The 23,764-nt window shown below is 42.8% G+C and overlaps 1 protein-coding gene across 1 annotated transcript in view; it reads right to left on the bottom strand.

Annotated features, from left to right (window-relative positions):
- The window catches only part of UNC13C (unc-13 homolog C), a 1,503,140-nt gene that overhangs the window by 228,005 nt on the left and 1,251,371 nt on the right, over positions 1 to 23,764 (bottom strand). The window contains exon 25 of the mRNA XM_078684856.1: positions 15,673 to 15,822. Within this exon, the coding sequence (XP_078540982.1) occupies positions 15,673 to 15,822 (150 nt within the window). The remainder of the gene's footprint in view (positions 1 to 15,672; positions 15,823 to 23,764) is intronic.

Raw genomic sequence — 23,764 nt, 5'->3', positions numbered from 1 at the left:
TCATATGGCTCAGAAACCATATCAATGCTTTTACAGTATTATTTTATAATTCTGTCTTTACTGTATGCACTTTACTTAACTACAAGTATTGCAATAATAGCGATTCATTTCTCTTGTATGAGAAAAGAGACTGATCAATAAATAACATCTTTTATTGAACACGCCCGTCTCTTCCTTTTCTCTACAATCTGGTGAAACTAAGAATGCACTGAACTGACTGAGTAAAATAAGTTGTCTTTTGTTTTCACACGACTCTAGAGATACACTCTTGATTAGGGGAGAGCAAAGTTGTCATGTTCTATGGTTGTCAGAAACTAAATCCCTTCTTGTCTATCCAGGGAGGTTAAAATCCTCCTTGCCTATTCGAGAAAGTTTCTAGTGAACTCTGAGCTAGCTGGCAAACACAAAACTTTAAGTCTAATATCGTCGGTAGAAGACCTAGTTAACCTCTGCCCTAGGTCTATACTATTGAAGATATTATTCCAATGCGCAGAGCCCATTGGGATAATAGGAACTACACTACAGTCCCAGTTGCAGTAATTTAGAAGGCGAGCAAGAATTAGGCACGGCTGCGCACCGATCGTGGCTTGGGGAAAGAGAACAATGCACCTTTTCAAAAAGGAACATACTGTAGAGTTCGCTGCTAAAGAGGTCATTCAATATGGTCTCCACGTACTTCTCCATGTTTGGTATGTTTGCTGTCTCTGGGATTCCAGTAATTCTAACATTATTGCGTCTGGATCTAGCTTCTAAATCCTCGTTTTTGGCCTTTATTAGGTTTAGTACCTTGTCCATCTGTAGCATCTGTTCATGTATTATGGCTTGACAGTCATCTGAGTCAAATACTCTGGTTTTGAGGGCCTTCAGAGGTATTGTACTGGAAAATTGCTCTAATCCCAATGCCTATCCAAGGATATTAACATCTGTCCATACTGCTCTTTTAGATTACAACATGTCTTGAAGCTCAACTAGTAGAAAAGGGACAAATATGCTACAAAATGTTCCTCTTGAATTGTAGATCTTTTCCAAAGCATGCGACGGAAATTTACATGCTCCTACAGGATGAGCATCCGGACGCTCTATTCTTAACCAAAACCTGGCTTACCAGCGAGTCAGACCCATTCCTCGCACAACATCTTGCCTCCAGCTACCTCATACAAAGACTAGACTGGTATCAGAAAACAGTAATGGCTGTGCTCAAGAATGTAGGGAGACATGCGTGGCATAGTTGTTCATGTACTGTTCAATTATGAAGAGTAGATACAGGAAAACAGTACCTGTATTCAAATAGGAAGATCCTTTGAGGTCTAGTGTCTACCTCTTTCCTTCCTTGCTCATCCACTGTTGTCACCTTGTGGAATGTTAGCATTCATTGATGATGTATTAGAATGTTGGTTTCCCTGGCTCTGAGGAGTTCAGTTGGGAGCTTGGGGCTGAGCTGAAAGGAGTCTGCTCCCGGTGGGTTCTTATTTATTATCCTTAATTACTACCTTTGGACACACCACCTTGTACCATCTACTTGAAATAAATATATACTTAAAACTACATGAATCCTGATCATCCTTCACTACAGATTCGTATTAAGTACAAAGATAGGTTCAAATGTCGTATCACACCCAACCCGTTACCTAACTGTGAGAACATGGCCTTCCCAATTAGTTTTTCACTGATTCACACATTCTCAGGACTACTGATATATCAAGCAGAAATCAAAAGGGCACAAGCCACGTACTTTGGGGCAATAATCGTCTCAGCCTCCAACGCACCACGAGAAACCTTCTGTTTAGCCAAAACTCTCATTAAACCCCCTGCATCATAAGCTTCCACACATGGCACCCGCACCCGTTGCAATAACCTGGCAGAATTATTCTACAAAATGATCCATTATATATATCCTTGCTCAACCACTCACAAGGACCAACTCTCTAGTTACCCAGGCAATACTAGATGATATCCCTGAGCTGGATCTGAACTCCCTAGAAGCCATTCTAAATCAGGATCACCTAGGGATCCAGCCCCCCTCATGTGCTGAAATCAGCAAAGGGTACAATTCTTACAGTCATTTGAGACTTGATCAACACCTTCATTTCCTCGGAAGTGGTTCCTCGGCCATGGAAATGTGCCATGGTAAAGGCATTATTAAAAAAACAAAACTGGACCCAGAGATTCTGGTGAATTATCGGCCTGTCTCTCTCCTCCCTAGGATCAGCAAAATCCTCAAGAGGCATGTGAATTCAGTGCTATCGGGGTTTTTAGAATCAAACAACATGCTGAGCTTGTCGCAGATGTGTTTCCGGCCCCTACAATTGACACCGTCAATCATAATATCCTGACCCTCATACTTGGGAGACTGGGAGTGTCAGGGGGTGCTATCACTTGGCTAAAATCCTTCTTAGAGGACCGATCATTTCAGGTCTTCGTGGGAGAAGTAGTTTCTAAACATATGGCCCTCAGATGCGGTGTGCTTCAGGGATCCTCCCTGATCCCACGTTATTTAATATATATATATATGAGGCCATTGGCTGAGATAGTCCAACAGTTTAAAAATCGTCACATACACTGACGACACACAATTGGTTGCGGGCCTTGAAGCACCCAGACAATTCTTCTACAAGTTTAGGCGCTTGTTTAGAGGAGGTAGCCAAATGGATGGAGCTCTCTTGCTTAAAGTTGAACGGAGACAAGACAGAGCTCATGCTCCTAGGCAACTCTCTGACTTCCAACACAGTGTTTCACTGGCCAAATTGCCTTGGCCCTGTCCCTCCACTAAAAGACCAGATTAAAAGTCTTGGCATTTGGCTGGACCATTCCCTGACTTTGGGCACCAAACAGCAAAACTGTCTGGAACTTGCTACGGCATCATGAGAATGCTTACAAAAGTTCTCCAACTCCTCCCTTTCCTGGCAAGAAAGATCATGGTTCAGGCGTTGATTCTCTCACAAATGGACAATGGAAATGCACTCTATCTAGGAGCACATAAAACCACTACAGCCAGACTTCAGATTATTCACAACTGTGCAGCACGTGTGTTCCTAGAAGTCCCTTATCGGCAATCAGCCAAACCTGCTTTGAAAATCTTACACTGGCTTCTGATATTGGAGAGAGTCAAATTCAAGGCACTCTGTATTACCCATAAGTCATTCCGGGGAAAGAGATCAGCAATCAATTGTTCTTTGATCATCCCTTACCACCTGAATAGAAGCCTTCGATCAGTAAACATGTTGCCCGCCACAGTGCCAAAAATAAAGAGAGCGAGAAACGGGGGTCAATCTTTTTCTTACAATGCTGCTAGGCAGTAGAATGCCCTTCCACTCCAAAATACATCAGGAATCTAATCATATGTCTTTCCGGAAATTACAAAAAAAGTGGCTTTTCAAAGTCACTGGTTAGTAAAGGTGCTATCTCGGTCTGCGTCTGCATACAGCACTGGGATGCCTCCCGGTAGCTACGCGCTCTATAAATGTTTCTTTCATTCATTTCATTTCTTTCATCAATGCAGGTTTCGTGCTTCTCAACTCTCTGAGTTACTTGGTCCTTGCGGGCCGCCAGGGAGTCTTGCTTTAAGTCGATTGCCTGCAGGCTGGCTTTCACAGCTTTTAGCATGGATCTAAGGTCGTCTTCTTGTGAAGCCTCCATCTCAGTTCTCCAGTTGTGCCGGCAGCTGTGGGCCCACTCTCCAGATGGCGTGGTGATCTTTTATTGAATGTCAATTTTGGCTGTTTAATATCTGATTTACCAATGGCTATTCTGACTTACGGGCAGAATGCCGAGTAGGCAGGAGTGCAGGGGCCCACAGTCGCGCTGATGTCTTTAACCATAGCACTGATAGGCTCGGGATATTTGTTGATAGTTTGGGACGATCCACGTAAGTACTAGATGTTTTGCCGGCCCAGTGTATACCCAAGTAGTAGACGGCATTATGCATGCGTCGCAACCCACAGTTCTCTGGCGCGTTGTGGCTTGATGTAATTTAGTTTGCCCTGATATTGCAGCCTGAGGAGCATTAAAATTCCACATGTCAGTGCCTGGGCACCCCAGTGAGCAATCAGCAGATTGATTTTCGTAGATCTTCAGTTGTAGCCACTCAGCATGGAATGGCATCAGTATGGATCTCATCGATAGCCACTGTGGGGATCTCTGCACAGTTTGACAATGTCAGGGCCTGCACTGTTCCAAATGTGCCACCAGTCAGGCCGCCGATATTTGCGCCGCTCTCAGGCTAGAGAGAGGGCAGTGCTGCAAGCCCCAGATCACCACACCGTGCCCCCTGCCAGGGACTGCCGGCCAGCTCAGGGCCTTTCCGCTGGACTCACCAGCGTATCGGGTCCAGCCAGTCTGCTTCACTTCCACACTAGCTGCCCCCAGCAGGGGCGTCCGCGACCTGTGAGGGCACCCCCATGAAGCTGCGACCGCCTGTCCCCAACACCAGCAAGCAGCCGTGTTGCCAAGGCAGCAGAAGTGCCAACTCCGCCAGTCCCAGGGAAGCCTCAGGATCTAGTCCACTAGGCTGCAGTAGGCCCGAAGTTAGTTATCATGCCGGTAGAGTAGATGGCACCTCCTCGGGCACCGAAGCTCTAGGATACCACTCACACCTCCTTCCGGCAAGCATACCATGTGCGGTGCTGTGTGCACCTCTAAAGTAAGCCAGGATTTTTTACGGATGTGTGGGTTCGGCCCGCATAGCCTTCTTAGTGAGCGACCATCTTGCTGCTCGACTTGGCCATGCCCCCATGAGGAATGAACTTTACATGTTCAAAAAAATTACAGGTTTTTGTGGTTCATATGGCAAATGATTATTATTGTTCATTGATGGACTAACATATAGAGTTCATTCCTCATCAGAGGACAACAATGAACATGGTAATCTTTTGCCATATAAACCACAAATACCTGTAATTTTTATGGATTGAAGAAAAATGTTTTTTTATTTTTTTCATTTTATTTTTATATTGCATATTTTTAATTTGGCCTATTCTCTATCATCACTGGTATGTTTAATCCCCAACACGTATATTGATTATTTGACAATGCAAGGATTGAAAGCATTTGTGCTTTGCTACATTTATTGTATGTATCATTCTTACCGTTTGCATCTATGATGTATTGATTATTTTTGTGTAATGCTTCATTTATATGTTTGATATTGAATATTTATTACTATATTTTAAACTCGTAGCTTTTTTAGATTGTTATAATTGGAGGTTGACTGAACCCAAGCCAAATTTTGCATCCTTCCCGCACTCCATCATGATTAGCAATATTTTTCACTGTGACCTAGGCCCGGGGAGTTTTTCGCCCTGCTCGCGCCTGCCTACAGTAAGTTGGCGAGTGAGGAAAATTCAAAGCTAGATTGCTTCCTAACGAGATTCCTCAAAGTGCGCAGTCACAGATGGTTGCTACCGCTCTCGTTGAGAAACCTTACGTTTGCTTTGAGGAAGCTGCCACTAGAGTAGTAATTCTACTCGAGCATCAGAAAGAAGTTGCACCCTCTTGCGCTGAGTGGGATGCCATTCACGCTGATTTTACAGCATGGGACAAACACCCAGTCCTAAAAATCAGCACAAACAATGCAAGGTAATGCACTCCGCTGCTTGTTGAACTCCGCGTAGCTTGGAGGAATTGTTTTGTCACTTCGCGGAGTTCCACGTATCAGAAATCCATGAATTCCACCCGGGCAGTTGGCGCATTTGTTTCCAGGTGCTAGATTTATCCGTAAACTTTAAAAAACTCATAACTCCAGTTCTAAGCATTGGATTTCCGTCATTTGTGTATTAAATTGTTTATTACATTAAATTCTATTTTGCAAAATTGGTATGGGACTCTTCTTGTGTTTTGTTACTTTACAATGTTCTTCTTAAATAATCCTTACTGCTTTTGTGCCAATCTTTCAGATGGTTAAGCACAGTTTAATTTAGGACTTTTTGTGGTTTGCTCTGACGGGGATTATGGCTGTTGCTTGAATATGGGTTGCCCCCTCCTTCAACCAACAACCCAATTTTGAATGGATTGATAGATAGATAGATGGATAGATAGATAGATAGATAGATAGATAGATAGATAGATAGATAGATAGATAGATAGATAGATAGATAGATAGATAGATAGATAGATAGATAGATAGATAGATAGATAGATAGATAGATAGATAGATAGATAGATAGATAGAATTATTTCAGGTTCCCCTTTGTAACTCTTCCGAGAGTTTCCAAGATGGAAGTATTAATTCCAGCTGGCACCTTCCAATGAGATAAAGTGATTCATCAGATATACTTCATGGAATGGGAAATAATCAGTCAAACACGCCATTACCGGATCATTTAACATAGGTTGTTCCCAGATTCCAGGTAGTTTACTGTTGATATTTACCATCTGTTATGAGTAAATGGAGGACAGGGGAGCTGTGCGGGTCAAGAGGCATTGGACAGGAGGGGGGATGGTCTCTGGGTTTTGGGGAGCTTATGACCTATCTGTAGGGGTGTGGGAGCTGGCCTATGCCTCTTCCAAAAGCCCCTGACCCTCTCTACCACTGTTTTTGCCAGCTGTTAATCTGCACCTCGTAAACCTGGGTCTATTTTTCTGGAATATGAAAATTCTGGTTGGGAAACATTAGACCACTCAAAAGGTGAATGGATCACCATCCCTTTTGGGGATACCTCTATAGGCAACACTTAATTGGGGTCTAACATATGAAAATAATGTAAGTCTATCAGCACAAAATAATTTTGCCCAGCTCTAGTTAAACAATATATATTGAAGACTCTTGAGTATCAATATATTTCTTATTGAGTCGTACAACATAAGCCACAGAGATGAATAGGTTTAATGATTTTTTCAAGTTTCTGTGAAATAGAAAAATTCCTGAGTCTTTCACCGCAGAGCATAGTTAGACCTAAACATTCATTAACCACATTTTCTGAGTGTGAATATAGTGATGTTTGCAACAAACTGAGCCAAAAGAGGGAAAGTGCTCCTGAAATGGTAAACCTTTGAACCAGTTGAGTGTTGGTCCCTACTGACTAGAGGTCATACAGTGACTCCTACAGCCAAATAGTCACTTTGCAGTAATCTGTTTCTTTCCCTCATAAAATTTCGCTACATTGAGAACACTATTCAGCATGGTCGGACCAGAATACAGGTCAATCTAGCAGTGCCACAATGAATTGGTCTGACAGGCCAGTGTTTTGCCAGTGTCAGTGGCTGTTTATTCTGTCTGTTTCTTGGGCGGGGGTTAGAATGTACTGTTGAGTTTCAAGACAGTACCAACATTGCCTGCAGAAAGTTCAAATACATGGCCGTCTCACACATCTTGCAAAACACCTACACAGTATGTCTTTATACATTCTAAATTGCTTCAATATGCAAATGTGAGTAGCTTTTTAGGTCAAGCATTCAAGACATCTTGTATATACTTTAGTATATACGTAAATACTTTAGTACATGCTTATATGTGTATGTACTTTGCGGGCTCTGGAGATCAGCCCTAAGACTTCTTTGCTTCCGCTTATGGACTTTTTTATTCTTTTAACCTGCCTCTATTTAACTTTATTGATAGAAAACGACCAGCAGAGGTCAGTAAAATACCAGAATCACTTTAGCATTCTCTAGATTCCAGTCCAGAGCACCGTAGACAATAAAAAAAATGTCAATCTTGTATTTTCAGTGATATGACCACCGAAGGCCCTGATTTTATATTAAAAACTGAGCTTTGGACTATACCATTTCACGCTGAAAGGCAATACTTATCTCCATGTGATCCCATACCTGGCGTGTCACGCAGTTTGGTGCTTACTTTCCCTCCATGTTAAAGAACAGTATATGTTTCAGCACCCAGGCTAATGTGCTGCATAGCTAAATACTTATAAGGTCCCAAAGGCGAGACGGTTTGCATTGCAAATGGTTGTTTAGCTATATGATTCCCTAATGGAGTGCTCAGGCCTATTTTCTGTCGCAGTACACCTCTACAATTCATCACACTATGTTTTTAATGTCAGGATTACCTCCTTGTCCTATGCTGTTGAGCATAGACAGCGTATGCACTGTCTGGAAAACATGGTGAATTCAGTATGGGCTTTAATACCGCCCCTCACTGCTGATTTTATCTAGTGTGTGCCGTTCTCATGCGCTTGCTTTTTAATGGCTTTTTGTACTTAACTGTCTTATCTTCTTGTTTCTTGCTACTTCCCTGGTGTACTGGTCAATTACAGTATCCTTTTTTTGTAGTGCTTTTCCCTTTATGTTGGTAACACTTTTTTATATTGCAGGGTGTATGTCCACACTGCTCATGTTAGACTTCCGCACTAGTACATTTCCCACTCTGTTTGTTCCTACCCCTTCCTGGCCTCTCCTGCCCTGCTTTGAAATCCTCCCAGTCCCCACAAACCGGCGCTTTCTTTAATAACAATGCGCATCACAAACCTTGTGTGGTTTTTCTCCCAAGTTCATGTTACTCTGCGATTCTTCACATAGGACTAAAGTTCTTGGCTAAGGAAATCATATGTCGCTGCATGAAAAATTACATTTAAGGTTTTCCCTCTAAGCGGTGCCTTTATTCGTGGAAATACAGGGGTCTGATTCACAAAAATAATCTGAGACAAAATCCTAACTTTACGACTTTCGTTATTCACATAGGGGATTTAGGACTAGTATAGCTAGGATTCCCAAATTCACTACTTATAAATGCCCTTAGAGAATACCGTAAGACGTAAAATTAGCATTTTGTCTCAGATTACTTTTGTGAATCGGGCCCTTCCTTTCTGTCTCCGACTGCCAGAACAGTGAGTGCTTCTCTGGCATGCCGTGGTGCTGTCCTTCAAAGTCCCTTGCTCTTATTGTATGCTTGTCTGGCTCACAAGGGCCAAGCTAAACTTTCAGCTGAGTTGTGTGTGCCCTGCTGCTAAACTTTCTCCAGGCACTGCTCTCTGGGACTGGGGTTTGTTTACCTCAGCCATATCGTCCTGAACGGTACTTTCTGGTTTAGCAAAGAGTGCCTCACTTTGCCCTATATGTCCAACTTTTTCTGTTTCCTTTATTCGCTGCTCTTTTTTTATTTTACCTCTTTCATTCTCTCACCTTTTATTAGCACTCAAAGGTCTCAGTATGTGTCCAGCACTCATCCTCACGATTTCTTTTTCAAATTTCAACTCCTTTTTTGTCTTAGTGTATATTTTTCTTCCTCATTTCTTCACCAATTCTAATTCTCGTTTACTTAATTCCTCACACTGTATCTTTGTATCTGTTTCTATATTTACCTTTACTTCTCCTTTTGTTCAAATTATTAGATTCTGTTCCCATATACTTGTCTCTTTTTTCTTTGTTTTTCTTTTCATTTCTTCCATGTTACTTTTTTCCCTCGCCAATATGTTTCAGACTTTTTTCTTATTTTCTTTTAATAATTATTTTACACTACTCATTTCCTTTACTACTTTTAATCCTTCAAATTGATTTCTTCTTTTACTTCAGTCCATACACTATAATTCTCAACCCCCTATTGCTAATTCTCTCTTTCCCTACATCCCCGTTCTCTGTTTCATTTTACACTAACCTCTTATCTTGTCCTTCCTTACTCTCATTATCCCCTCTCATATTATATTATGTCACCTCATACCTTCCCTTTCTTAACCTTTAAGCTTCACAATATTTCTCTTATTTACCCCTCCCTTTATCTAAACAAATAAAGAATAATTTGCTTGTCTGCTGCCCTTATACCCTTCACATTATTTTAAATGAAAGTTGCCATTCTTTTTTAGCAGAATCTGATTACTTCTGTATATTCCACAGCGGCAGTCACATTCAAGCTGTGGCTGCGCAGATCAATTGATAATGTTTTACCAGAAAGGATTACTACCAACCATAGACCAAGGTGCTCTGAACCCTGGTATACTGAACACCTTAAACTTCAAAAACAAATGTGCCACCATCACGAAAGGAGATGGAGACATTGCTATGCTATCAATCAATCAATCAATCAATCAATCAATCAATCATACAATTTGTAAAGCGCACTACTCACCCGTGAGGGTCTCAAGGCGCTGGGGTGGGGAATGCTGCTACTGCTCGAAAAGCCAGGTCTTGAGGAGTTTTCTGAAGGTCAACAGGTCTTGGGTCTGCCGTAGGTGGATGGGAGGGTGTTCCAGGTCTTGGCGGCGAGGTGGGAGAACGATCTGCCACCTGAGGTCGCTCTTTGGAAGCGGGGGACTGTAGTGAGGGCAAGGTCGGCGGAGCAGAGCTGGCGGGCGGGGGTGTAGAAGCTGAGTCGTCTGTTGAGGTACGCTGGTCCGGTGTTGTGGAGTGCCTTGTGTGCGTGGGTGAGGAGCTTGAAGGTTAGCCTCTTGTTGAACGGGAGCCAGTGCAGGTCTCTCAGGTGGGGTGTGATGTGGCTGCGGCAAGGGATGTCGAGGATCAGGCATGCAGAGGCGTTCTGGATGCGTTGGAGCCGTTTCAGAAGTTTGGCCGAGGCTCCTGCGTAGAGGGCGTTTCCATAGTCCAACCTGCTGCTGACAAGGGCCTGGGTGACTGTTCTTCTCGTTTCAGTGGGGATCCACTTGTAGATCCTATGGAGCATGCGGAGGGTGTCGAAACAGGAGGAGGAGACGGCGTTAACCTGTTTAGTCATGGAGAGGGTGGAGTCGAGGATGACCCCTAGGTTGCGTGCGTGGTCGGTGGGTGTTGGAGCGGTTCCCAGTGCGGTCGGTCACCAGGAGTCGTCCCAGGCCAAAGGGTTGGATCAGGGGATGAGGACCTCCGTCTTGTCCGAGTTCAGCTTCAGTCGGCTGTTCCTCATCCATTCAGGAACAGCCTTCATTCCTTCGTGAAGGTTGGTTTTGGCGGTGTGGGGGTCCTTGGTGAGGGAGAGTATCAGCTGGGTGTCATCGGCATAGGAGAGGATGTTGAGGTCGTGCCGATGGGCGACGTGGGCGAGCGGCGCCATGTAGATGTTAAACAGGGTTGGGCTTAGGGATGAGCCCTGGGGTACGCCGCAGATGATCTCAGTGGCTTTGGAGCGGAAGGGGGGAAGGCGGACGATCTGTGTTCTGCCGGAGAGGAAGGAGGTGGTCCATTTCAGGGCCTTCTCTTGGATCCCAGCGTTGTGGAGGCGTGTTCGTAGTGTGTGGTGACAGACCGTGTCGAAGGTGGCTGACAGGTCCAGAAGGATGAGGGCCGCCGTTTCTCCATTGTCCAGCAGGGACTTGATGTCATTAGTGGCGGCGATGAGGGCAGTCTCGGTGCTGTGGTTGCTGCTGAACCCGGACTGGGAAGGGTCCAGGATGTTGTTCTCCTTGAGGTAGCGGGTCAGTTGTTTGTTGACGGTCTTCTCGATGACCTTTGCCGGGAACGGGAGCAGGGAGATGGGCCGGAAGCTCTTGAGGTCCTAGGAGTCCGCCTATCAATGACAGAATAGCTTATAAACAATCTCTGCTAAACTACAAAAAATTAATGCATGATGAAAAAACGAATCTAAGGAACTCTTTGCCACAGTAAAAAAAGGTAGCCAAACCCCCTGAAATAGCAAATACACTGGCGAGCCAAGCTTTTTGTAACTCTTTGGCCAACTTCTTTCAGGACAAAGTTAAGTCAGTATACAGTGGTTTTTCTATGGCCCTGGCCCAAGGCTCTAACACCTCCCAATGTGCATCAGTCAACCTTGACACGCCCAAGAAAGCCTTCTCAGCCAACATAAAATCTCTCAAACCTCCAGAAGGATTTCACTTCCCACCATTGACCCCTGATTAGGTCAGCAAGCTACTTCAGTCTACCAAATCTGGCTCCCCATTGGACCCCTACCCCACCAAGATCTTTCCTCTTTTACCAGAAGTTTTTGCAACTCATTTGTATTCCAGCTTCAATCAAATGTTCACCTCAGGTATATTTCCCACCAATTGGAAATTAGCTTCGGTAGCCCTCTTCTAAAAAAAGCCAACTTAGATGGGACGGATTCCAATAACTATCGCCCAATCTCAAGACTCCCTTTTGCCACCTAAGATGGCCTAGAAGGCCATCAATACAGTCATATCTGACTACATTGAGAAACATGCTTTCCTGGATGCAACCCAGTTTGGCTTCAGGAAGCACCACAGCATGGAATTGACACTAATCTCGGCATCGGAACAGATGGTTGATGCGGGAGGCAATGTAGCACTTGTGCTGCTGGACCTCTCTGCTGCATTTGATCCTGTTAATCACAGTAAAAACTACTGGAATGCCTTGACGGGATAAGCATAAAAGGAAAAGGTCTGACCTTACTCGGATCCTTTTTGTCTGGTCAAGAATAGTTGTTGTTCTTTCCAAATTAAAATCAACCAATTTCACACTGCCCCTGTGGGGTACCCCAGGGTTCATTATTGAGCCCCACCCTTTTTCATATCTGTGTTGCCCCCCTGGCGCAGTTGATTCAATCTCTGGGCTTCTCAGCAATTTCCTATGCTGATGATACCCTATTTGTGGTATCAGAAACAAGTACTCCTTTGGATACAGCCTCACAGTTCTATAACTGTCTTCGCCAAGTCGGTGAGTAGATGACCAATAACTGTTTAAAGTTAAATTCCAACAAAACAGGTTCTACTTTTGGCAGCAACACCACATTTTGGTCTCCAGCTTTCTGGCCATCGGAACTGGGTTGTTTGCCCATTCCAACAAATAAAGTGAAATACTTAGGAGTCACTTTTGATTCCAAGCTCACATTTGAAGACCATGTCAACAATGTCACCTCTGTATCCTTTTACACATTAAAATTACTTAGGAAAATGTTTCTGTTCATACCTGCCATACCTGTTCATACATGTCAATCTACGCAGGCTTGTAATCTCTACTCTGGTCCTGTCCAGACCCGACTACTGCAATGGTATTTTTGTCAACTTCCAGACAAAATGCCTAACTAAACTACAGATTGTACAAAATGGTGCAGCACGCATTTTGCTGAATATTCCTAAACACAAATCTGCCACGGTTGCATTAAAGAGATTTACACTGGGTACCAGTGAAAAGACACATTGAGTTCAAAGCTCTCTGTGTAGCATTTAAAGCAGTCCATGACATATGACCAGCCTTTTTCAAACGGCATTCCCAGCTATATGTTCCTACTCGCCATCTACGCTCTGCCCATTCTCAAAATCTGGTGATTCCCAGGTTCAAGAAAAGCTCCTGGGGTGGCAGAATCTTTTTGGTTGGCACTACCAGACTTTGGAACTCTCTTCCCCCGATATTAAAGGGTGAAACTGAATTGTTTGCCTTCAGGTAAGCTTTAAAAATGTGGCTGTTTAATCTCTGAATTTCTTACTAGACTTTACGGACGAGCAAACGCCTTGAGCCCTCGGGGTAATTGTTTATGCTACATAAATGTATTTTTTCATTTAATTTCATTTAATTCTCCAATGTTAATATTTTTAATGCATTACAGTGTTTTCCATTAGGAATGTTCCTTTTCAGTATTTCCTGTGTTTCCTTAACATGCTTCATGTTTACATCCTTTAAATGATAATTTGTTATTTTTTTTACAAATACTTCTCTGAATTTTTCATCATGCATGTTAATAACATATCTCAAATAGCCTAAAGGTGCAGCATTTGAAGGTGCGGTCAAATTATTTTTTTTGCAGGAGCCTATTTTTTATGCATCTGGTAATTGTGGAAAAGTATATTTTTTCCACAGAAGTATCCCTCTACTCCGCCAGTTTATTTGCATTGTCTTCTTAAATTCCCAAATTTACAATTTGCAGACTCTGCACTAAAATGTACTAATATATTATTAAGTGAAGATTTCAAAGTAATATAATATTTGTGAAACAATTTGGCTAGTTTTCTGTTGTGCATGGTGGGGTTTTGCTAGCCTCACCGTGTTGGCATCAGTGGTACATACTGATGTACATTTTTCGCAAATGATAGCACACGGGAAGCACAGCTGATGGTCTCTGCCATCCTAGCCACACTTTCCTCATCACACAGGAATGCCTTCTCAGTATCTGCCCAGCGGTGCATGCACGTGCACCAGTGTTTGCTGTCGGCACGTAAACAGATTTCTGTCCCATCAAGTGCTTTAAATGGGCTACAATATTTCAGCAAGCAGACAAGCGCTCCCTGTGATTACAGGAGATAAAGCCGGACCCCTGAATGGGTTAATGGCCCTAATACCACGTTCTGACAAGATTGACAGCCTGTCATAAAACTGCAAGTACTTCTCAATGCAGTGCTATGTTAAAGAACAATAAATGGTGCAGCACCCAGGATAAGATACTGCATGGCCAAATACTTATAAGGTCCCAAAGGCAAGGCCAATTGCCTTACAAATGCTTGTTCTTGTCCTCCTTCGATGATCCTCAAACATCATACTAGTGGGCAGAACGGAAATTCAGTTCTGCATTCATTTTACTGTCGCAAAGAAATAGTTTGACTTCGCCAAGAAGAGCTTGACCTTACTTGGCTTAAACTACTGGGAAATTCCCATACCTTATTCAATTCAGTAGAATGATAAAAATGTGCATGCATTTTTTTATGCGACTTTAAATTCACAGCATTCTGTGGCACTACATTTTTATTATTAGGCTTAGCCCTGAAAAATGTATAGCTAAAATGCAAAACAATAGATAATATTTCTACACAAAGGAACAAAGATATGTTTGCGGCTAGATTTTAACACTAATTAAATATGCCATGCCGCACACAGCATTGTGGCAATACTGTCATTGAGTATATTGCCCTAAGCTAGCTGTGCTGAAAGGAATGGAAAGGACTCTGTCCATCCAGGAGGTGCGGTTGTATGACACCACCATGCATGCCTAAACCACGCATGCCTTAACAACACAGTCTTTGTAATGACCGCGTCTTTACCACACATGCTTTTACTATGTCTGCCTTTACAACGAATTTCATTGTAAATTCATGATTGTAAAGGGATATGTATGGTAAAGATTCTATCCTTGCCCTACCTTGCCCTGATCCCTAACTTTCGGCCCTCTTGCAAGGGAATCTACCCCCTGCCCTCTTAGCTACTGACCCTCTACCCTGACCCCTAAAACCCATCCCCTCTAGCTCAAAAAAACAAAACTGACCCCAGCACATCCACCCTGAGCCCTGAAAAGTGCCTCCATCCTTGAAAACTGTATCTACCCCCCTGCACTGAGCCCTAAAATTCGCCCACTGCCCTAAAAACTACCCCATAACACCACCCCTGTACTGAACCCTGAAACCTTCTCCAGGCCTGAAACTGACCCTTCCCCCTGCCCTGAGTCCTAAAATTTGGCCCACTGCCCTAAAAACAACCCCCACCTGAGCCCCCCTACCCTGATTCCTGAAAACTACCTCCACCCCTGAGCCAACCCTCATGCCCAATTTACCAAGCTGCATCCTGATCCTTCTTCCTGGTGGGATCCTTCCAATTCCTTTCCCTGGTCATCCACTCAGACAGCTAGAACACCAACTGCATTAACCATGCCTATCCGTGGTTAAGGCATATGCTTGTTTAAGGCGAGCATTGTTAAGCTTGTGGGTAAGCGGCACACCTGCTTACGGCCGCACTGTAAAGGCTGTTTCCCCAGAGCTTTGCCGCTGATGAACCAGAAATTCATTCTATTTCACGAATGCAACCCAAAACACCAAATGATAGCTGAAAACAGACAAGTGAATACGAGATTGTTTGAAAGATTCATTCACAATGGCACATTGTTGTATTGAAAAAACATACGTTTTGTCGAGAAAGTCCATAAGTGGTCTTAATGCAATCTCTGCATCCATTGCTGCATTATTTCTGTTTGTTGATGCGTTTCCATTGCCTCGCATTTGATTTAATTCAAAGCTCATCTGCCTGACACAGTCCTCTATCACAGCCTGGAAACTGAGAAGAGACAGTTGTGAAACAAATGCACCAACTGTGAAATACAAATAACAGACATTTAAGAAGTCACATCAAACTCAGTCGAAATAATTTTTGAAATCTACCAAAGAAGACATTTGTGGTGTCAAAAGTAAATGTACTTGCCAGATAACGACTTCTCTATTCGTCTAGGTAAACATGGAAGCAATGTTCCGTTTTTATCTTATTTTCATTAATAGTATTCATTACATGGTATTAAATAAACCAGTGATACTCAAAGTACGGCCAGGAGGCCATACACTTCATATTCTGAGCTCCTGACCTTCTCGTGCTGTTCCCATCTGAAGGAGAGCACTGGACTGCTGTTTACTTGAGACAACACAAACATTCAGAAAGATGTATAATAAATGGGCAAGCGTTTATTTACACTTTGATCGAAGTAAAAGAGAAGAAGCAAATTGAAGAACACATTCATTTTGAAAGAAGTTTGAAACAAATGTACACATTTATAATCAATTTCTTCAGAAGTCAAAAAGGTTTATTTTATTAACATGCAGAAGTGTTGGGGTGTCCTCGGTTGTTAGTACCCATGTACAACATTAAAGTTTTTTAAGTCAAACAAAAAAGAAGGTTTTGTACCACGTATATCCTGAACCTGTGTATTTCAAGGTGCTCTGATATGTCATAATGAAGAAAAAAGAAGCAAAAATAAATTAGAAAATTGTTTACTATCACACAATTTAGTGAAGTGGGGAAGCCTAGATTGATACATGGGGCCCCATTATGATGGTGGTCAGACTTTCGTCCGACCGGCATCATATCAGGAATGGAACCACCAGACTTGCTGTTGGCGGTCCCGCCATGGGAATTACAATGCGGCCGCCTTCAAGGCTGTAGCAAAGTATTTTTTTTATTACAGCGTGTGCTGCGGGCTGCAGCGCAAGCAGCAATACAAAAAAATACACATTTTGCATATCCCTGCACTATCTGGCAGGCACCATGTGGGATATGTAGAGGTCTCATGTCTGAGGGCCTTGGGGCAAAGAGGGGGCCCGCTTCGGGCCACCAATGACCCTTTCAGCCTGCCTTTTCATGGTGGGTAAACCGCCATGAAACGGCCAGTGGGAAGGGACATCTTAATCCCTACGGCGGTGCATGGCAGGCACCGCCATCATTATAGGGATTGAGATTCCCTCAGACAGTCAGACAGGCTCCTACAGCCTGTCGGTTCCTGTCGGATCTGTGGCGGTCAGTCTGGCTGTACGGCAGGGTCCTGTGACAGTGGGACCGCCACATACAGGCTGAGGGTGGTGGTTTCGCATCCATCGTAATGAGGCCGTATGTTTTTGGTTTCATGTTGTGCAATTAGATTCCATCAATCCTTAAGTAGTTTTTTTCCATCCATGTGGTTACAGCCTGCATGCAGTTTCTCAAAATTGGTGGCAGTCGCATCCATGTCTCTAGAGATAGACATGATGGTCCTGATTCACAAAAGTAAACTTAGACCAAAAGTCTAAGTTTAGACCTGAAGTCTAAGTTTAGACCTAAAGCCTAACTTTACTATTAGTAAAATAAGACTTTTGGTATAAATTTAAGCCAAAAGTCTAACTTGGACTAAAAGTCAAACTTTAGTAGTAGTAAAGTTAGACTTTGGGTCGCAGCCTCCCCAGCATCAACCACGGAACGGATGTTGTTGACTGCAGATACTAGTACAGTCTCAGTCCCATGGTTGCTGCTGAAACCAAACTGTGATGCATCCAGCAGTTGAAATAGTTCTAAATAATTATTCGCCAGTATTTTGGTGGATACCAGCAACAAGGAGACGGGCTGAAAGTTTTTTTAGCTCTGCAGTATCCAAATTAGGCTATTTGAGCAGAGGCTTCCCCACCACCATTTCCAAGGTTGTGGAAAGCACCCAGTTGTAATGGGTTTGTTTCAGTGAGGTGGGGAACTATGGTCTTAGCTCCTAATTGCTAGGCATTAGGGGGCACATTCATTAAGCTAATTACCGGTTGCAAACGGGCTGATTCGCAGAATGGGCCCCTGTGCGACTGGTAATTAGCCTTTTGGGATGCATCAAGCCCAAAGCCATTTGCAAAATAGGTAATCGCAAAATTAGGGAATAGCAATTCGCGATTCCCTAAATGCAATGCAAGAAGCATTACCTTTTTGGTAATCGCAAATTGCGAATAGTTTCCAATTCATTAATATGGGCCTCTAGGCCCATAGGAATGAATGGGAAGGCATTTCCTATTAGCGAATCGCAATTTGCAATTCGCTAATAGGGAATGCGTAGGAGTCACAATTTATTTAGCGATTCCTACATGCATGAGGAGTTGCTATTCCTAAATAGTGATTCCTTAATAATCACTATTAAGCAATTCCTTATATTGATGCATGTGCCACTAGGAAAACAAGGTTGAGATGGGGAGCCTGAAATGTCAATAAGGAGGTGATGTTCCATCTGTTACTGTGTCAACAAAGTAAGCTCTCTTTAGTGGATAAAGTTTTTTACCGTCCTAAAACAACCTCCAATTTAGATGGAGCAGAAGGCTCAGAGTCACACTGGTCAGGATTTTTATATTTATCCACAACTTTAGAGTAGAAAAATTCAGCCAATCGATCACAAAGGTCCTGCGAACCCTCTATACTGGATGACGCTAAAGAAGCAGATAAGAGATTAATCAGTTTAAACAGATCTCTGGAAGATTTAGTTGAAGCAAGCTCATTAGTGCACTATAAAGACTTTTCCACCTTAATGGCCACTTTACATTCAGCCAAAATAGCCCTATAGGCAATTTGTTCAGGAGGATGGTAACATTTTCGCCATGCCCACTCTTGGTGGCGACAAGCCAGTCTAAGTAATCTTAATCTTTCTGAGAACCGGGGTGCTGTGGGCATCTTTCTTCGTGTATGCATTTCCTTAAGTGGGGCCGAAATAGTAATAGATGCAATAAGCCTTGAGGGCAGTTCTGTGGCGGCTAATTCCACATCCTCATGAGCTGTCCATTTGCAATTAATCAAGGCCTGGGATAGGGTTTCTGCAGTGAGCCCTTTACAGTCCCTTTTGAAAAGTGTATTCTTTCCACCAATTAGTGTTTCCTGGGAACAAGACCAGGAGATAGAAAAAGGAACAGCATAGTGGTCAGTCCAAGTTAGGGGGAGAAGATTAGCAACTTTAAGCCGATCATCATTGGTGAAGAAACTTCCCAGAGTGTGGCCTGCTTTGTGAATAAAAGCCAAGAATAATTGAGACAGTCCACAACATGACACAATTTCTATGAACGCAGCTTGTCCCTACAGAAAATATTTCAAGTGAAAATTAAAATCCCGAAGCAGTGTAAAATTACTTTTTCCCAAATAGGTTTCTTATAAGGGAACGATCTTAGGTATAAAAGAAGACTTAGGTCCAGGTGGCCTGTGTGCAAGGATCACTGTGAAAGAGTCATTGGGCCCAATTTTTAATGAGGAGGATAGCACTTCACAAGGGTCTGAGTTGTGGAGTGAGTCAATGAGACAAGTAAACTTACTTTTATAAATGACTTCTAGACCACCCCCTGGTCTGCCAGTTCTGTCATGTTGCATGTTTTGGAGGGGTGGCATCTACCAAGTCAGGAGTGGACCAGACCAGTCTTTGGCCCAGGTCTCTGTAATCAAATCCCAGTCAGATTCATGAGTCAGAAGAAATTCTGTGGCCTCTAATTTCGTTTTTTTAATAAGTGACCCGGCATTAATAAGAAATCCTAAATGACTGGCTATGTTAGTGGTTGTTAGTTCTTTAGAAAGAGGGGGAAGAGAGAACTCACAAACCAAAGTGAAGTGCATGTAGAGGCACTGAGCTGAAATGTATACAAGGAGCAACTATTAATCTGGCGGTGGCGCGAACTCTGAGCACATCCGTTCTGCCATCCTGAATTTATGGCAAAACCCCCTGCACCACTAAACTGCTACCTAAGAGGAGTTCTACTGACAAGAAGTGTGTCAAATTGTCTTCCCTCTGCACAGTTGGCATGAAAGGTCGCAGCAGATTCGGGAAGATCAGGAAGAAAGAAACACAGGTATCCGCTTAAAAATGCCTGGCAGTACGAACAGTAAAATACAAAGAGTTACGCTTAAATAAAAAATATAATATAAAGGGATTTTCAAGAACATAAGGAGCAGCCTAATGCAAGGCTCACTGCCCTGAAATATATGGAACACATATGGTAATGCAGCACCAAGGCAAGTTTCCTTTAAAGACATGGAACAAGGGATATATTGCAGAGTCAGCCAGTGCTACCTTCCTTCAAAGGCATGAAACATGTATGCTACTGCAGGGCCAGTTAATTCATGCTTCCTACAAAGACATGGAGCAAATGTGCTATTACAAGGCCAGTGAAAGTTTCAAGTTTAAAGGCATGGAATAAGTGTTGCACTGCAGGGCCAGTGTAAGTTTCCATCAAAGACATAGAGCAACTGTGGTATTCAGGCCCAATACAAACTTGCTTCAATGATACAGAACAACTGTGGTACTTCCTGGCCAGCAAATGCAAGATTCCTTCAAAGACATGCAACAAGTATAGTATTGCAGTGAAACTGCAAGCATTCTACAAAGGCATAGAGCATGTGTGGCACTGGGCAGAACCCTTTAACATCTCCCTTCGATTGAACAAACAAGTAGTATTTCAGATTTGGTACAATTGTAAGAATGATCACTGTGGTGTATGAGTGCTAGTTTGACTCACATCCATAGCAACATGTCCACAAACCAAACAGACTCACTATCAGGAAGAGGTACACGCATTCCTCACACCCATAGGACACATACTGATCTTGTCAGAAAAAATGCTAGCCTCCCTTGAATGCACAGAACATAAGCAGCATATACTGAAGCAGTTTACGCCTTCGTATAATCACAAGCTCACAATCTGTGGCATTTGGCAACAGTGTAAGGTACACTCACACTCAGCACAAGTACAAGATGGTCATGAGCTGTGCAAGATAAAATATCTCATATACAAGTAGGTATCACGCTGATAGCAGCTTCTAAGCTTATTTCAGGCACTGAATAGCCAGACTTAAGGTTGGAGGTGGGTGAGTCACTGAAGGCTCGAGCCAGATGCTAGGCTCTGGTTCGGCTCCAGGTCCTTTTGAGCCCTCAAGCCCAAAGTGAGCTTCACCTCTTATGGCTTTTGCCTGCAACCTACACTCTAACCTACGTCTGGTTTTAATGAGGAATAATTGTGCAATAATGACCCCAAGAAGTTGTTTAAAGTTTCCTGTGGATTTTTCAAACACAAAGTACACCAAACAACCATATATTGACCTATTCACTTCATATATCAAGTATTTACTCTGGTTGTTTATCCATCCGTATATATATGGATGCATATACTTGGAATGCTGCACAGAATCCAACTCCTTTAGCTGATGGAATCCGATGTAGTTAACAGCAGTCTCCCAGTGCCCCTAAAGCTTTTGTGGCTCTCATAGACAGTAGCAATGAAACAATATTCTAACAGGTCTAACACGCCTACAAGGAGTTGCATCAGCACACATACAAAGAACTTCACACTAGTTCTTTGGTGACACCAGACATCATGGAAACAGGGCAGGATGGCAGAAAATTCCAGACACTTGTGTGGGGGAAAGTCTCCAGATGTTTCTCCCACTTCCAAGGAGGAGCCAGGTATGAAAAAAAATAACAAACCCACCAGTGAAGGACTCCCAGAGGGCTGAGCGCTGCTGTGGACTGCTCTATACTTTAGAGAGACGTCTTTATTCTACCAAGAAGGGCTGCCAGAAGACTGCTCTGAGCCCCAAAGGTCTACCCTGCTGCTTGAGCCCTGCTCTTCTGCTTGAACTCAGGACTTCGAGAAGTGACGTCAAAGGCTAGACCCTGCCTGATTGCGTCCTCACCCTCCAAATGGTGCCTTTCTAGTCCTGAACACTTAGAAGTGGTACTAAAGGTGCCAAGATAGCCCAAATCTAACACTTGGCCCTTAAACTCTGTTTGGCCAAAATTTACTCTGTGAAGAGAGGAGACTTAGATCTACCTGTCCGTTGATCTACCCAAGGTGCCTCACCGGTCAGCCTGACTTTGCAGCAGCTCCCATTATGTTCCTCTCCAGAGCAGCAAATCCTGTTTAGCAGCCGCTCCTCAGAAAAGTGGGTATCAGGCCACTTGGAGCCCTCGTCGGCTACAGCATGACACTTCAAACCTCTGGAGATTTTCGACTTAAAAAAAGACACTAATTCTGACAACGGAATCTCCACTGAGACTCTGACAATGATGCCTCCTCATCAGACACTGCAAACTGCCTTTCCCCTACAAGCTTTTCCTTCTCAGACATATTTTTCTTGAAATTAACTATGCTCCATCATGGTCGGCCATAACTTTCAACTTTGCTCTGGTCTCACGCGACTATTTATCCGCGGTTGGTGCTTTGATCTTCCAGGTGCTTTAAAAATTGATGACTTTGAATCTACAGATCGGAATTTTGTCTTTTTTCTATCAAGTAATTTATTTTAATGTACAATATTTTCTAAATTGGTGTGAGATGTTATTCTTGTGTTTTCACTTTATTATTCTTTGTGTGCTGCAGAAATACTTTACACACTGCCTGTAAGTTAAGTCTGACTGTTTCTTTTGTCAAGCTACCAGAGGGTTAAGCACAGGTTAATTTTGGAACCTTTGTGGTTCCCTCTGACAGGGATTGTGGCTGCTGCTTGTTAAGAGCTCTCACCCTCCCTCCCTCCCCAGCCAACATCCCAATGTTTCAATAAGTGCAAATGTGTTAGGTGACAGCTCCACACCGCCCTGCCCATCAAGTCATGATGGAACATCTTGAAAAACCCAGTCCCCTTTAAGTGATACTGTCTGGTAAGAATACACAAAGGCCAGCTGTCAACTGTGCCCAATCATGTGACTCAGTGCTCAAAATTGGGTTTCTGGTTGGTAGTGGTATACTACCTGTCCAAGCAGTGGCCACAATCCTAGTCAGGGTAAGTCAGTAACACATTCAAAATCAACCTGTGCTCACCCTCTGGAAGTTTGGCACAAATCAGTCAGGCTTAAATAAGAGGAAACATGTATGGTGTTTGTGGACAAAACATACAGTAACAAAGTGAAAACACCCTAAAAAGGATCCAGACTAACTTAGAAATATAAATAATGTATTTAAAAGTAAAACAAGTCCAAAATAACAAACATTCAATAAGCTGAAGTCAAGATATGAATTTTTGAAGAATAAATGTTTTTGTAGTGGGTAGAAACAGATAGCAACTGGTAGAAAGTTTCCCTTTCAGTAAGTTGTTCCACACTCGGCCAGCAATCAAACTGTCATATGTACACCGAACATCTCCCTCCCCTCATACACTAATCCATCAAAGAGGCGATTGAACCATATAAAACAAGGAAAAACACAAACTTCTGTTTTTTTATAAAAACATTTCATTCATTTATTCATTTAAAAAAGGTTTTGTTTCTAGAAAAAACACAATCCCTATACAATACAACATATTTTTGTTGAAAACATTTGTGAGAATAAAAAGAAACAATCACTAAATACATCATAACAAAGAGAGTATGAACAAGCTAGACAGATACAATATGTCTTCGAAATATTACACATCCGTCATGTGACAGTATGCAGGGCACAGAGTTCAGTAATTGTGCAATTGGTGCTCTCCACCGTGCCTTGTGTTGACAGATTGCGTATAAATATAAAAGCGTTGGCGCGTTTCGATGGTCAAATATTATATTTCCTTCTTTATCAAGAAAATTGATAATACTCTCTATTTTGGAAAAAGTGATATACAAGGTCACCTTAAATTTTAAAAGCGTGAAGGACTTTTCTTATAACTTCATCACATCGTTGCCTGCAGAATTGATGTAAGTTATTTTGGAATCCAGAGCATTAAATTTAGGTTTTCCTATTACAAAGGCCGTCCCAGATGGACATAGACTCACCCCTTTAGGGGA

Source organism: Lissotriton helveticus, chromosome 3_2, assembly GCF_964261635.1.
Source record: "Lissotriton helveticus chromosome 3_2, aLisHel1.1, whole genome shotgun sequence".
In the NCBI taxonomy this organism is placed as follows: domain Eukaryota; kingdom Metazoa; phylum Chordata; class Amphibia; order Caudata; family Salamandridae; genus Lissotriton; species Lissotriton helveticus.
This window is presented reverse-complemented; position numbering and strand designations above follow the sequence as displayed.